The sequence below is a fragment of the Danio rerio genome, chromosome 3, assembly GCF_049306965.1.
Source record: "Danio rerio strain Tuebingen ecotype United States chromosome 3, GRCz12tu, whole genome shotgun sequence".
Classification (NCBI taxonomy): Eukaryota; Metazoa; Chordata; class Actinopteri; order Cypriniformes; family Danionidae; genus Danio; species Danio rerio.
Window position 1 is genome coordinate 10,783,818 of NC_133178.1, and position 12,777 is coordinate 10,796,594.

The window sequence follows — 12,777 nt, forward strand, 5'->3', positions numbered from 1 at the left end:
ATATCCTGTTAATATTTAGAAATCTTGCTGTGTTTATCTTTTAAACAATTTTTCTCGCAAGGTAAATAGCTGTACATGGTGTGTACACCATGTTTTTGGGTCCTGTTGACTCTGCTAATTAAAAATAAAAGCTTTTCTAAAAATGTATGCGTTGTTCATGTTATTGTTCATATTTTACAAGTGATATTTCCACCCCTGTGAAGATAATAAATACCAACAATCCTGTTATAAGAGAAATATTTTTGTGCTCATAGCTGAGTTTAACCCGGGCTAGAGTGTGTGAAAGATCGTTTATTTCTGCAGTTCAACATATATTGTTTTATTAAATTATTAAAAACAGCTTACATCACACATTTGTCACGTTTCACGTATGTTTTGTGGTGTTTTGTAGTTTGTTTTGTTTTGCATTCTCTTTTGCAGTTTATCCTGTTATGTTTTAGGTGTGAAACCATTGGACAAAGCGGCTGTCAATCACCATCGTGACTGAATCGGTGCGCCAATCAGGAGCAGGTCCGCACAGTATAAAAGCCGTGCGCTTGCGCTGTTCTCAAGAGTGCTTGGCTCACAGCCAGTCTCCTCACTTCTGTCGGCCGGCCTGTTCTCTTGTGTTTTGCTAAGATTGTTTGCTGTTGCAGTGTAACAGTTTTCTCTCGATTAAGTAGCGATATATTAGATAAGCTTGTGCAGCTCAGTTTATGATCTAGTGAGAAGTTGAACGATCTTTATGAGAATTGGATTGTATGATATCTTGTTTTGCCAATGGCTGACAGTTGTACTTAACGAGAACTCTAGTCATTTGAGCAGCCTAGTAACTTTATCTATTAGTTAGTTAAAGAAGGCGTTGCCGCATGTGTAATTATGTTTTGAAGTTATGAAGTTTAGTTAAGCTACATGGTGAAGATTACGGTTTTGTTTCTGCATTTTTCTTTGGTTAGTAAGTTTAGTGGGTCGGGGTTAAGTTAGATCGTTTTGTTATATTTATTTCTTTGCTTTGGCAACACTCCTGTTTTCTTTGTTTAATTCAATTATTTAAAATTACATTGACATTACATTTCCTATATTCATTGTTTGACATTCTCTGTTTCATAAATACTTACTTTTTGTTTCACTTAACAACCGGTTGTGTCTTCTCCTTATTTATCCACCATCATTAGACTCTCTTATTGTTACGTTTCATCCTTTTAATAACTTAACTTAAACACGTAACAGTTTTTAATAAATTGTGTATTATTACGTGTTCTTTTTAAATTCAAGTGCTTATATTTGTATTAGCGAGCCTGTGTTATAGTGCATATTGGTGGTCAAGTGAGAAGATTGGTGGGCGTGGTTGATTTGACGTACAAGAGTTTGGTTGGAAGCTCTATTCCACGGCTCCGCCTCTGGCTCCGTTTGGCAATCCGTCTACGCATGCCCAGGCTCCAATTTCAGCAGTCTTTTGCAACAGTTTGTGGCTTCATGAGGCGCTTTGCCTTCAAAGCGTTCAATGGGAAAAGGTGCTATTGCATCATCCATGCATTAAATTCCATTTTCCTCCACCATGTCTTTAAAATTTGGAGATTTATTTCACCCTAATATTTTCAATGGAGTTTCTGTGCTCTCCTGCTGCCATCGGTTTTCCTCTCATTCCTCTCTTTTACACTTGAACAACTAAGTGAAGGCTTAAGTCTATTTAACTTAATGTATTGTATTTACAACTTTGCTAAAATAAAAAATAAATAAATGAATAAAAACAGTTGTGCATATACCTAATTTATTGTAAAATTAATAAAAATATCATAAACACACAACATATTACTAGTTATTTGAAAGTTAGTTAAAATCAAAATTAACAGTAAACTATAAAAAAACACTTATTACTTGATTAAGAATTTTGTCGATCTAATGTGTGTTTTTCTCTGAGATCTGCTGAATTTGTATGTTGTTGTGAGTGAATGAGACAAAGACACATGAATGAATGAGAGCAGATCCAGCAGCAACATGAGCTTCAACATTTACCTCAGACGCTCCGTACGGCAGAGCCAGAGGACTGAAACAAACCACACACACACACACTTACAGAGACAAAGACAAACAGAAAACACACAAACAACACCCTCATCAACAGCCTTATTCAGACGACTGAACGCAACTCGCCAATCATGAAAAGCATCTGACGCTTTCATTTTTCTGCTCTTGTCTTATTGACAGAAGTCATAAAATGACAACATTGACTTCGGGGCCTTTTTTGTAAATCAGATGCAAATTAATAAACGCTTTAATATAATATACAGTTGAAACCAGAAGTTTATACACACTCTAAAAAAACAACATGACCATTTAAAAAAAAAAATGTCTGATGGTAAATCATACTAAACGTTTACTATTTTAGGTCTATTAGGATTACTTAAATGATTTACAATTGCTAAATGCCAGAATAATGAGAGAATTTTTTTTGGAGAATTTTCAATTAATTTCTAGACAATCAAAAGTTTACATACCTTTCCTTGGAATATTTTTAGCTTTGCTTTTAAACTGTTTAACTTTGGTCAAGTGTTTTGGGCATCCTTCCACAAGCTTCTCACAATAATTTGAAGGAATTTTGGCCCATTCCTCCTGACAGAATTGGTGTAACTGAGTCAGATTTGTCTTGCTCGCACAAGCTTTTTCAATTCTAAAATTATTAAAACTAAAAGATTACACTTAGGGGCCACTTTATTAGGTACACATGACTTGTCCAACTGCTTGTTAACGCAAATTTCTAATTAGCCAATCACATGGCAGCAACTTCATGCATTTAGGCGATTTAAGTGACTTTAATCATGGCATGTTTGTTGGTGCCAGACAGGCTGGTTTGAGTATTTAAGAAACTGTTGATCTACTGGGATTTTCACAAACAACCATCTCTAGGGTTCACAGAGAATGGTCTGAAAAAGAGAAGATATCCAGTGAGCGGCAGTTTTGTGGGCGCAAATGCCTTATTGATGCCAGAGGTCAGAGGAGAATGGCCAGACAGGTTCCAGCTGATGGAAAGGCAACAGTAACTCAAATAACCACTCGTTACAACCAGGGCATGCAGACGAGCATCTCTGAATAAACAACACGTCCAACCTTGAGGCAGATGGGCTACAGCAGCAAAAAACCTCACCGGGCACCACACAGGAAACTGAGGCTACAATTCGCACAGGCTCACTAAAATTAGACAATAGAAGATTGGAAAAACGTTGCCTGCTCTGATGAGTCTCGATTTTTGCTGCAAAATTCCCTAACATCCAGGTCAGAATTTGGCATCAACACCATGAAAGCATGGATCTATCCTACACCTTATAAAGTGGCTGGTGAGTGTAAAACTAAATATTAAACAAAAATAAATTAAATTAAACCAGTTAACGTACTAATAACTATAAAAATACACTAGGGCCTAGTATCCTCATGGATAAAAGTTGATCAAAGGTGATCGTCTGAATAGGGCTTAAATGTACACAGAGTAACTGAAGACAAAAGAAAATCAGCAGCGATTGAGTTTTGTGTGTGTGTGTTTGAGTGTGTATTTGTAAATACATGTGTGTGTGTGTGTGTGTATTTGTATATACATGTGTGTGTGTGTGTATGTGTGTGTGTATTTGTATATACATCTGTGTGTGTGTGTGTGTGTGTGTGTATATATTAGTATATACATCTGTGTGTGTGTGTGTGTGTGTGTGTGTGTGTGTGTATTTTTGTATAGACATCTGTGTGTGTGTATTTCTATATACATCCGTGTCTGTGTGTGTGTATTTATATATATACGTGTGTTTGTATGTTCACCTGTCAGGGCAGAGTCTCGATTGATGTCCCACAGCTGAACTCCTCCAGCAGAGGCGACAGCGAGCAGAGCAGAGGCTGCCGGGTGGAAGAGCAGCAGCTCCAGCCGACCGTCCGCGGGACTCAGAGTCACTTCTGCATTACTGGGCTGATCCTGATCCACATCCCACAAACGCCACAGCTTCACCTGAACACACAAACACACACACAGTATTACACTGTTCTAACTGTTAGGATCATTTTAAACCGAGGATAAGCGAAATCCTTAGTTATCTGTAATCACATTTTATACTATACCTGAGGTTAATGAATAATCTTGAGTATACTTAACAGACGTTTCAGACTGTACATTCTTGAACGCCAGGTTAACATTCTAATTTGCATATTTGCGGTGCCACAGTCACCAGCTGTATAATAAAAACAAGCTTAGATTTGTCCACCTGTCGGGTTATGGAGACGTATGCATCACCATATGAAGCATAAGAACAGGACGTGTGTTTGGATATAACTCAGTTTTTCGTTATAATTGTTCATTTATTCGTTTGCTGGAAATTAGAACTGAATATTGAAATAGATTTGAGACAAATCTTTGAGCTTAACAAACACAATTAAATATGTAGGCTAATTGATGTCTTCAGTGGAATGCGTACAAAACCGTTTCCTTATCTACGAAAGTAAAGGAGTAAAGAGTTAAAGTAAAGAGAAAGTAAAGAGGCTGAATGGAGGAGGCTGGTTCTTTATTCTTACACTGCAGATGCTCTGTTTAACTGTTTTCTCGCTGGTGAAGCGTTCAATTTTTCCACTTCCAAAGTCCGCAATGTCAAGAGCAAATGCGCCATGGAGTGACACAACTGACTCTTAAGGCTCTACTTTAATGGTCTAAGCCAGGGGTGTCCAAACTCGGTCCTGGAGGGCCGGTGTCCTGCAGATTTTAGCTTCAACACACCTGCAGGGATGTTTCTAGTTAGCCTGGTAATAGCTTGATTAGCTAGTCCAGGTGTGTCTGATTGGAGTTGGAACTAATCTTTGCAGGACACCGGCCCTCCAGGACCGAGTTTGGGCACCCTTGGTCTAGGCAAAAAGTCTGAAGAGCAGGGCGCAAAAGCATTAGGACCGTGTCCGAATCCACTTTTGCTATTTTAAGGACGGAAAAATACAATCTGCACCGCAGCGCATGATCAAACAGGGTTGAGCTTATTCTCTTAATGAGTTATAGGTGTGTTTTGAGAATAAACCAATCAGAGTCTCCCATTCCCGTTAAGAGTTTGTTGCGTCACTCCATGGTGCATTTGCTCTTTACATGGTGAACTTTGTAAGTGGAAAAACTGAGCACTTCAAAACAGTTAAGAAAACAGTGAAAAAGAGCATCTGCAGTGCAAGGATAAAGAATGAGCCTCCTCCATTCTGCCTTTACTTTCACTTTCTATTTCGTGGATAAGGAAAAGGTGTTGTACGCACTCCACTGAAGATCCATTAGCCTACATAATTAATTTCGTCTGTTAAGCGCAAAGATTTATTTCAAAACTATTTTTAAATTCAGTTCTAATTTCCAGCAAACGTATAAATGAACAATAATAACGAAGTGTGCTCAAAAAAGTTTTACACAAACACACGTCCTATGGTCCAAAACCTGACAGGTGGACAAATCTATGAGCTTGTTTTTATTAAAACAAACACAAATATGCATAAAATAAATAATACTAATGATGACAATAATAACATTATACAGAAGCAAGTTGTCATGAATAAGCTGAAAAAGCCCCCCGAGGTGAAGGCATGAGGGCAGTGGTTTTTATAGTTATGTAGAAAATAATCATTTTTGTAACATTTTAATCCTTTAATTATTTTTCATTCAATATCAATATCATTTGTAAAGATATTTGTGTATTGCTGTACATCCTGCATGTTTTAAGCAATGTGCAACTAACGCGCCCTGCGCTGGACTTTAGATCATTGTGCAGTCTAATTTAGTTCCTCAAAATAGCAACGTGCCTACAATGTGCCTTAACACACCTCTTTTCCAGACCAGAACACCCATGAGTCTACAAAGTGGCGCAAATGGATTTGCTCTTAAAACAATGGTAGAATACGTGAAAATTAGGGTTGCGCTGGTCTGAAACCAGCAACACGTCGTGAAAACACTTCTTGTGCCTTATTGCACCGTGTGTATGATAGAGCACATCAAGGGAATGCTAGATGGGACTCTGGTTTAATGAACGTTATGCTCAAAAAACAACCAGAACTCATTAAGAGAATAAGCACAACCCTATTAGCATATGCGCAAGGGCACAGAGCGTATTTTTCCATCACTAAAATAGCAAAAGTGGATCCAGACACGCCTTTAATGCTTTTGCACCATGCGCTTTAGACTCTGCACCTAGATCATTAAAATAGAGCCCAGACATATAAAATTACAGACAGACAGACAGACAGACAGATGTAAAGAAAAACATACAGATGGATAACAATGACAGACAATTGGATAGATGGACAGACAGAATTACAGACTGACAGATGAAGAGAGACATGGATACAAATGACAGATGGTTAAATGGAAAGACGAATTAACAGAGACAGAATGACAGACAAACAAAATGACAGACATTGACATACAGGACAACAGACGGACAGAATTATAGAAAGATGAAACAACAGACAGACAGACAGACAGTCAGATAGAAAAAAACATGCGGACAGATAGATGGACAACATGATGGACAGAAAGACAAAGACAGACAGATGAACAAACAGATAGAGAGTTGAATAGATTTAATAAATGAATACAACTGAATCCAAACACAAAAAATAAACTGAATCACGTATTGATTTATTGATTTGGTTGGTTGATTAAACATTGATCGATCAGTCAGTCACAAGATCTAAAAACGATGTAAGAAGATTTTTGCTTTCAGATATTTAGATTTACTTTAAGACGTAGCTGATATTCCTTTACAGCCACTGAACTGAAGTCACAATAAAAGTATTGATAGTACGCTGGCAGAGTCTCCGGTCTCCATGGGAAATGTGCGTCTGTGAGGCGACTGCTAAAACTACTGATCTGAACGAGTGCAGTTTAAACTAGAGCAGACATCAGATGGAGAGCAGATGATGAGTGTGTGTGTCTTCATTCTGCTGAGCTTTCAGATCACTGCGCTTTATGTGAAAAAGAAAAACCCAGACATGAGAGACAGACAGCAGCATCTGCCAACCTCCACATCTGCGGCCTTGCAGATGAGGACTAAAATGCTGTTTTTTGAAGGTGACACAACCAGTAAACATGCAAGTGTGTGTGTCTTGGTTAGCTTTTAAAGCAGTCGAGTTGAAAAGACCAAACATCGGCAGATGGCATTAATAAACACTGATGGCAACAGTGCATATTCTTAAAAGACTCAACTAGGAAGAACTTAAAAGCTTCCCCATTCAAACTGAAACCCAGTACACACCAGAAATACATTTAGAGTTTGAAATTTAGTGGGGTGCACAAAAAAAAATCTTATTTCCCTCATTTGTTCGTTCAATTAAGTGCTTTTATTTTACGGGTTTTATTTTATTTATGCACATTTTGTCAATGCATCCAGGATTTTGTTAATGCAATGTCCTTAAATGAGCATGAAACAGCTGGGCAGAAACATTTGATACTTCAATAATAATAATAATAAATAATAATATTAATAATGCAGTGGTTTAGAGACTATAGTGTGTGTACCGTCTGATCAGCGGAGCACGTGGCCAGCAGGTAGTCATCAAACGGAGAGAAGTCCAGGTCCGTCACCAGGTCTGCAAACAGAATTAGGACAAACTCATCAGGGCCGCATGCATCCAGCATTATTTTTAGCCTAGCGTGAATCCTGACGCAGCAGGAAGCAGGACAGAGGACACAGCATCTGAAGCAGAGCTACTGTACCACACTCAACTAAAAGCGAAAATTGTAATTGTTTTTGTTCCTTGGAATAAAATTAAACATTTACAAATTGTTTAAATTTTAACCACCATATATTAACCTGCAATATGTGTTTGTGTTACTTTGTCATGTAATGGAAGAAAACAAACAAATAATTAAATAAATAAATAAATAAATAAACAATAAGAACAATAAATAGGTAAATAAACAATAAATAAATAAACAACAAGAACAATGTATAAAGAAATATATAACAATAAGAACAATAAATAAATAACAATAAGAACAATAAAAACAAATAAATGAATAAATAAATAACAATAAGTACAATAAATAAATAAACAACAAGAACAGTGTATAAAAAATAAACAATAATAAATAAATAAAAAGAACAAAAAATAAACAATAAGAACAATAAATAAACAACAAGAACAATGTATAAAAAATAAACAATAATAAATAAATAAAAAGAACAAAAAATAAACAATAAGAACAATAAATTAATTAATAAATAACTATATATATATATATATATATATATATATATATATATATATATATATATATATATATATATATATATATATATATATATATATAAAAAATGGTGTATATGTGTATATATAGTGTTGTCGTACCAGCATGGCATGAAATCTGGGTGACACTCCATTTCCCATCAGCCCCAGCATTCACGGAGGACAGACCGACCATTCCTCCTCCTGCAGAGACAAAGCAGACAAGATCAAAACTCCAGACTGCTTCTCCTGCACTCCCATCTGATCCAGAGTCAGTTTATGCCGCTGTTTTGTCACCAGAAGAGCTCAGATGTTTTTTTTTTACTTTAATTTATTAGTTTACAGGGGAAATGCACATTAATAAACATTACTGTAGACACTACTGTGGCTATCTTTCATCTGTTGAGCAGTGATACTAAACAACTGATAAAAAAATAAACCATCTGAAATATTACTACTATTCTTTTGTAATATATTTATGGGTCCAAGCACAGAAGATGATCAAATGCTAGTGTATTTACAGGGACAGTTCACCCAAAAATGCAACTTTTCACATTCTTTCATCACACTCCAGTGGTTTTTGGTTGTTTTTCTCCGACATTCTTCTGTGAACAGACCCTCAATGGTTGCAATTTCTTTTTTTTATCAGATTTTTGCAATTAAAATAACTGATTTTGTTGGTTTTGAGTTTTGCTGCATTTTTTTGCACATTTCTTTTATTGTGTGCTGTGAAATATACACAACTTTGCACATCATAATAAGTTTTTTTATCTTTATTTAAATTTACATAAAGGATACACTGAGAAAAACAAAGAAACTGGAGTTTACCCCTAAAAAAAATGCATGGACCCTGACCATTGCTGCTTGCAGCTGAAATTTAAAACATAATTGTTTTCAATAATTCAGAGTAGGGTTGTACAATATTGAGGGGAAAATATTGTAAAGAATAATAATAATAATAATAATAATAATAATTTCTAACATGGATCGATCGTTTTGATTCACAAGTGTTTAATCTGTGTTTCATCAGGTACCACGGCTATTGGTTTGGACTCACTTGTATGGGTTTATTTTGACTCTAAAAACCGATCACCATTCACCACCATTTTATAAAATCACCAAGGACCACTAATTCAGCTCAAAATCTTCTTAAACCTCTCGAGGCCCAAGGTGTTTTTTTTTTACATGCATTTTTTATTTCTCTTTGCTATTTGGGCTTATATGAACCCAATTAGAATAAAAACCTATGTATCATCTTTTGATATGATGTACTTTTAGAGAAAATCCACCACCCACAACTTTTTTTTTTCATTTATTATACCCATGTTGTTTTCCCCTAGACGTGGGGCGTAATAAGCCCTACTTGAGCGCTAGATTTTTCAGCATCATTACTTCATTCTTCATACATTCTTCAGTAGGACTGTACGATGTCGGGAAAAATCTGACATTGCGATATTTTGTTTTTCTGTGATCCACTATACAAATCATGTTTGCTGTTTGTTCACACTACACATTTAAAATGATCTGAAACTTTTGGAATTCTTGAGGGTTTTTTGTGTGACTACTTAATTGTTTTATATTCAAGCTCCTTTAATTTGTAAAAAACAAAATAACTTAAATTAATTCCTTCATGTTGCCTTAACACAAATAGATGGTGTGGAAGCCAGCATTTTTACAGTGTATATATTGCGAATTTCACCAAATTAATCAAATTGCTCTATTTGCAAAGATTTCATTCATTTAGATTAGACTAGGACAGGTGCGAGCAAATATCCCACAATCCTCTGTGCTGCCATTTACAGCAGACTGAAAACAGCAGCGCTGGCCACTACAGTACACTAAAATAATTACTGACCAAGTCAAGACATTGACGAGATCATTTTCCAGCTGTTTGTTTAAACGTTAAAGACTCAGCAACTAACAATGTATACACATTTACATGTATGTGTATGTGTGCGAGAAGAAAATCTTACTACAGTGGTCAGAACTTCTATTTGGAACACAAAGACCCACAGAATTAAAAAAATAACTGCTTTTTTGTGTGCGTGTGTGCGCGCAGGTTTATGTTGTATTCTATTAAAGGGAGTAATACCGTATAAAATACATTTTGCCCATGAGTGTCCTTGTTAAATATGCATAAAAGTATGCGAGCATGTGTGAGTGCGTGTGTGTGTGTGTGTAAGAAGAAAATCTTCTCTCTTAGTGCTCATTCACACCGTACGAGTCTTAAAAAAAAAAAAGCGAGACCCTGCGCTCAGGAATGGGTTTAAACAGGGTATTTGCAGGAATTCTAAAGCAAATTTCAATACCTTTTCAAGACTTTTTAAAGACCTTGTCAGAATATTTGAAGACTTCATCGCCACTTCAAGTTCTAAATCAGTATCGAACCTTTAACTTAATAAACAGTTGCTAATAAACGGTTGCAGTTAAATAAATGGAGCACATCCGTGCAACAGAACTCGGATAAGCTTGAAAGAATAAATTACGCCATTGTTTTCAGCGACAGGCAATGTTTAAACTCGTCTTTCTCCAACCAGGAGTACGCAAACTTGCATTTTCCCATCTGTTTTGCTCTATGGCAGTTATTCAATTGGTTTGTCATGGGGGCCAGTTCATGAAAACCATTCCAAATGAGGGGCCGGAGAGATATGACTTGCAATATAAGTGATGACACAAGAGCATATAAGAGCCCATATGCTGTATTTGTGCTCCTTAAGACACCCACGTTGGCTTTTTCTACATTAAAACGTTAATGTGTTGTATTTTGAAACTACATAACATCACTGCATTATACAATGTTACTTTTTTACAAGCATATCCAAACGTTGCATTTCGAAGCACAAAATCTGTGTATTGCTTAAGTAGGCTTCTTCTACATTCAGACACATCTTATGTTTTAAACTGCGTAACAATTAGGGATACAACGATTATAGATTTTGGTTGTACGATTATATAGTCTGAAGAATAATCAAGGTTATCACCATTATTATGCATTTATTAAATTTAAAAGTTAGTTTCTAGTTTAGAAAAATCACAAAACTGCTTATATTTTAAAGTGTTTTTTTATTGCTGCTCAGTAACCAAATACAGCACAAAATATTTATTAAAAAAAACAAACAATAGTCCATTTCTCTCCTTAGGCTTAAGAATAAATGAAAAAGTTTTTGATTTAAACATGATTGATAATTTTACAATTAAAATAAATGACAGAATAATGAATAAATAAATAAAAATAAGAATAAATTAAAAAATAGCATTTGTCCATTGTTAGTTTAAGCTTTATATTAAAAGACCAGAACACCCATGAGTTAAGCTTGTTAAGTGTGACGTCACGCGAATCGGCTTCCGGGTCAAAGCGCTCTATTCAACTGAACGGGGAGACTCATAGAATGGTAATAATAAACGTTTACAAACCGATTTAAGGCTTTCGAAAATCACGATCGCAGTATATATGTCCATGCCTAATATCCGATGGCCAGAAAGTGATTATTTTTTTATAAATTGTTAAACTTTTGGTATTTGTTATGCAGCAAGCTCAGAGATTGTTGTGTACAGTATGATTTTATATAAAATTAACTTTAATGTGTGATAGGAATAAAACGTGATCATAAACAAATGATTTCTCCACTCAAATGAGTGGCGGCTTGGACCCGGAAACAGTATACATACGTCACAAACACGTCACCACTTAACAAGCGGATAATTCGTAATTGTTAGTCGAACACATTTTTGTTTACATTGCACTAAAAGCCACGCACAACTCTCACCACTACAACGCAAGATCATTTCTACTGTGTGCACCTGCAGGGCGCGAGTGCAAAGGTCCATTTACGAGCCGTGCACGCACTGCTCCCAATATGCGCACGTCTCCATTAGAAATAATGTACTTGCGTGCGGAAAAGACGCAATATGTCAACGACTTGCCACTATAGTTAATCTAATGTGTGTGTGTATTGGCATAACTTTGTTTAGTTGCAGCAGTTTTGTTCCATGCAACAGAAATGTGGCGTTGAGAAGCCTTTAATGAATAAAAGCAGAGTTAATAGTGAAATCGGCTAATTATTTCATCCCTATTAACGATATCAGTGCATTGTACAAAAGGCCTTTTCTACAAACATACCCAAATGTTTTGGCTGCCAACGCCACTGGCCTAATGTCAGGTGACTCTTGCTCTGTGCAGCTTGTGCTGTATTGAACAGACGCACGCCACATCATAACTATGGCGACCTTTTTTCAACTGAACTAAATTAATTTTTGATGTCTTGGTCACACTATCTGGAGGTAAGAATTAACTGTGCTTTAAGGTTTTCTGGAGAGCATCCGGTTACAGAAATTAAACAATCAAACATAAAACAACATGTTCATCATTGTAGAAATGATTTTAAAATAATACTATATTTTATTCATTCATTGATTTTCCTTCAGTTTAGTCCCTTATTTAACAGGGGTTGCCACAGCATAATGAACCGCCAACTATGTTTTACACAGCATATGCTCTTCCAGCTGTAACCTAGTACTGGGACACACATACATTCTCACAATCACACACACTCTTACAATCAGGGCCGGAGTGGGACTCCT

The 12,777-nt window shown here is 36.0% G+C and overlaps 1 protein-coding gene across 11 annotated transcripts in view; it reads right to left on the reverse strand.

Annotated features, from left to right (window-relative positions):
• Positions 1-12,777, reverse strand: part of coro7 (coronin 7) — a 303,620-nt gene that overhangs the window by 271,008 nt on the left and 19,835 nt on the right. For all 11 annotated transcript variants that reach the window (XR_012400383.1, XR_012400386.1, XR_012400382.1 and 8 more), the window contains 3 exon segments: positions 8,320-8,400; positions 7,487-7,557; positions 3,784-3,967 (listed from right to left, as the gene is read on the reverse strand). Coding sequence is in view for 4 of the 11 variants with exons in the window: in XM_073943073.1 (XP_073799174.1) it covers positions 3,784-3,967; positions 7,487-7,557; positions 8,320-8,400 (336 nt within the window). In the remaining 7 variants the exon portion in view is untranslated.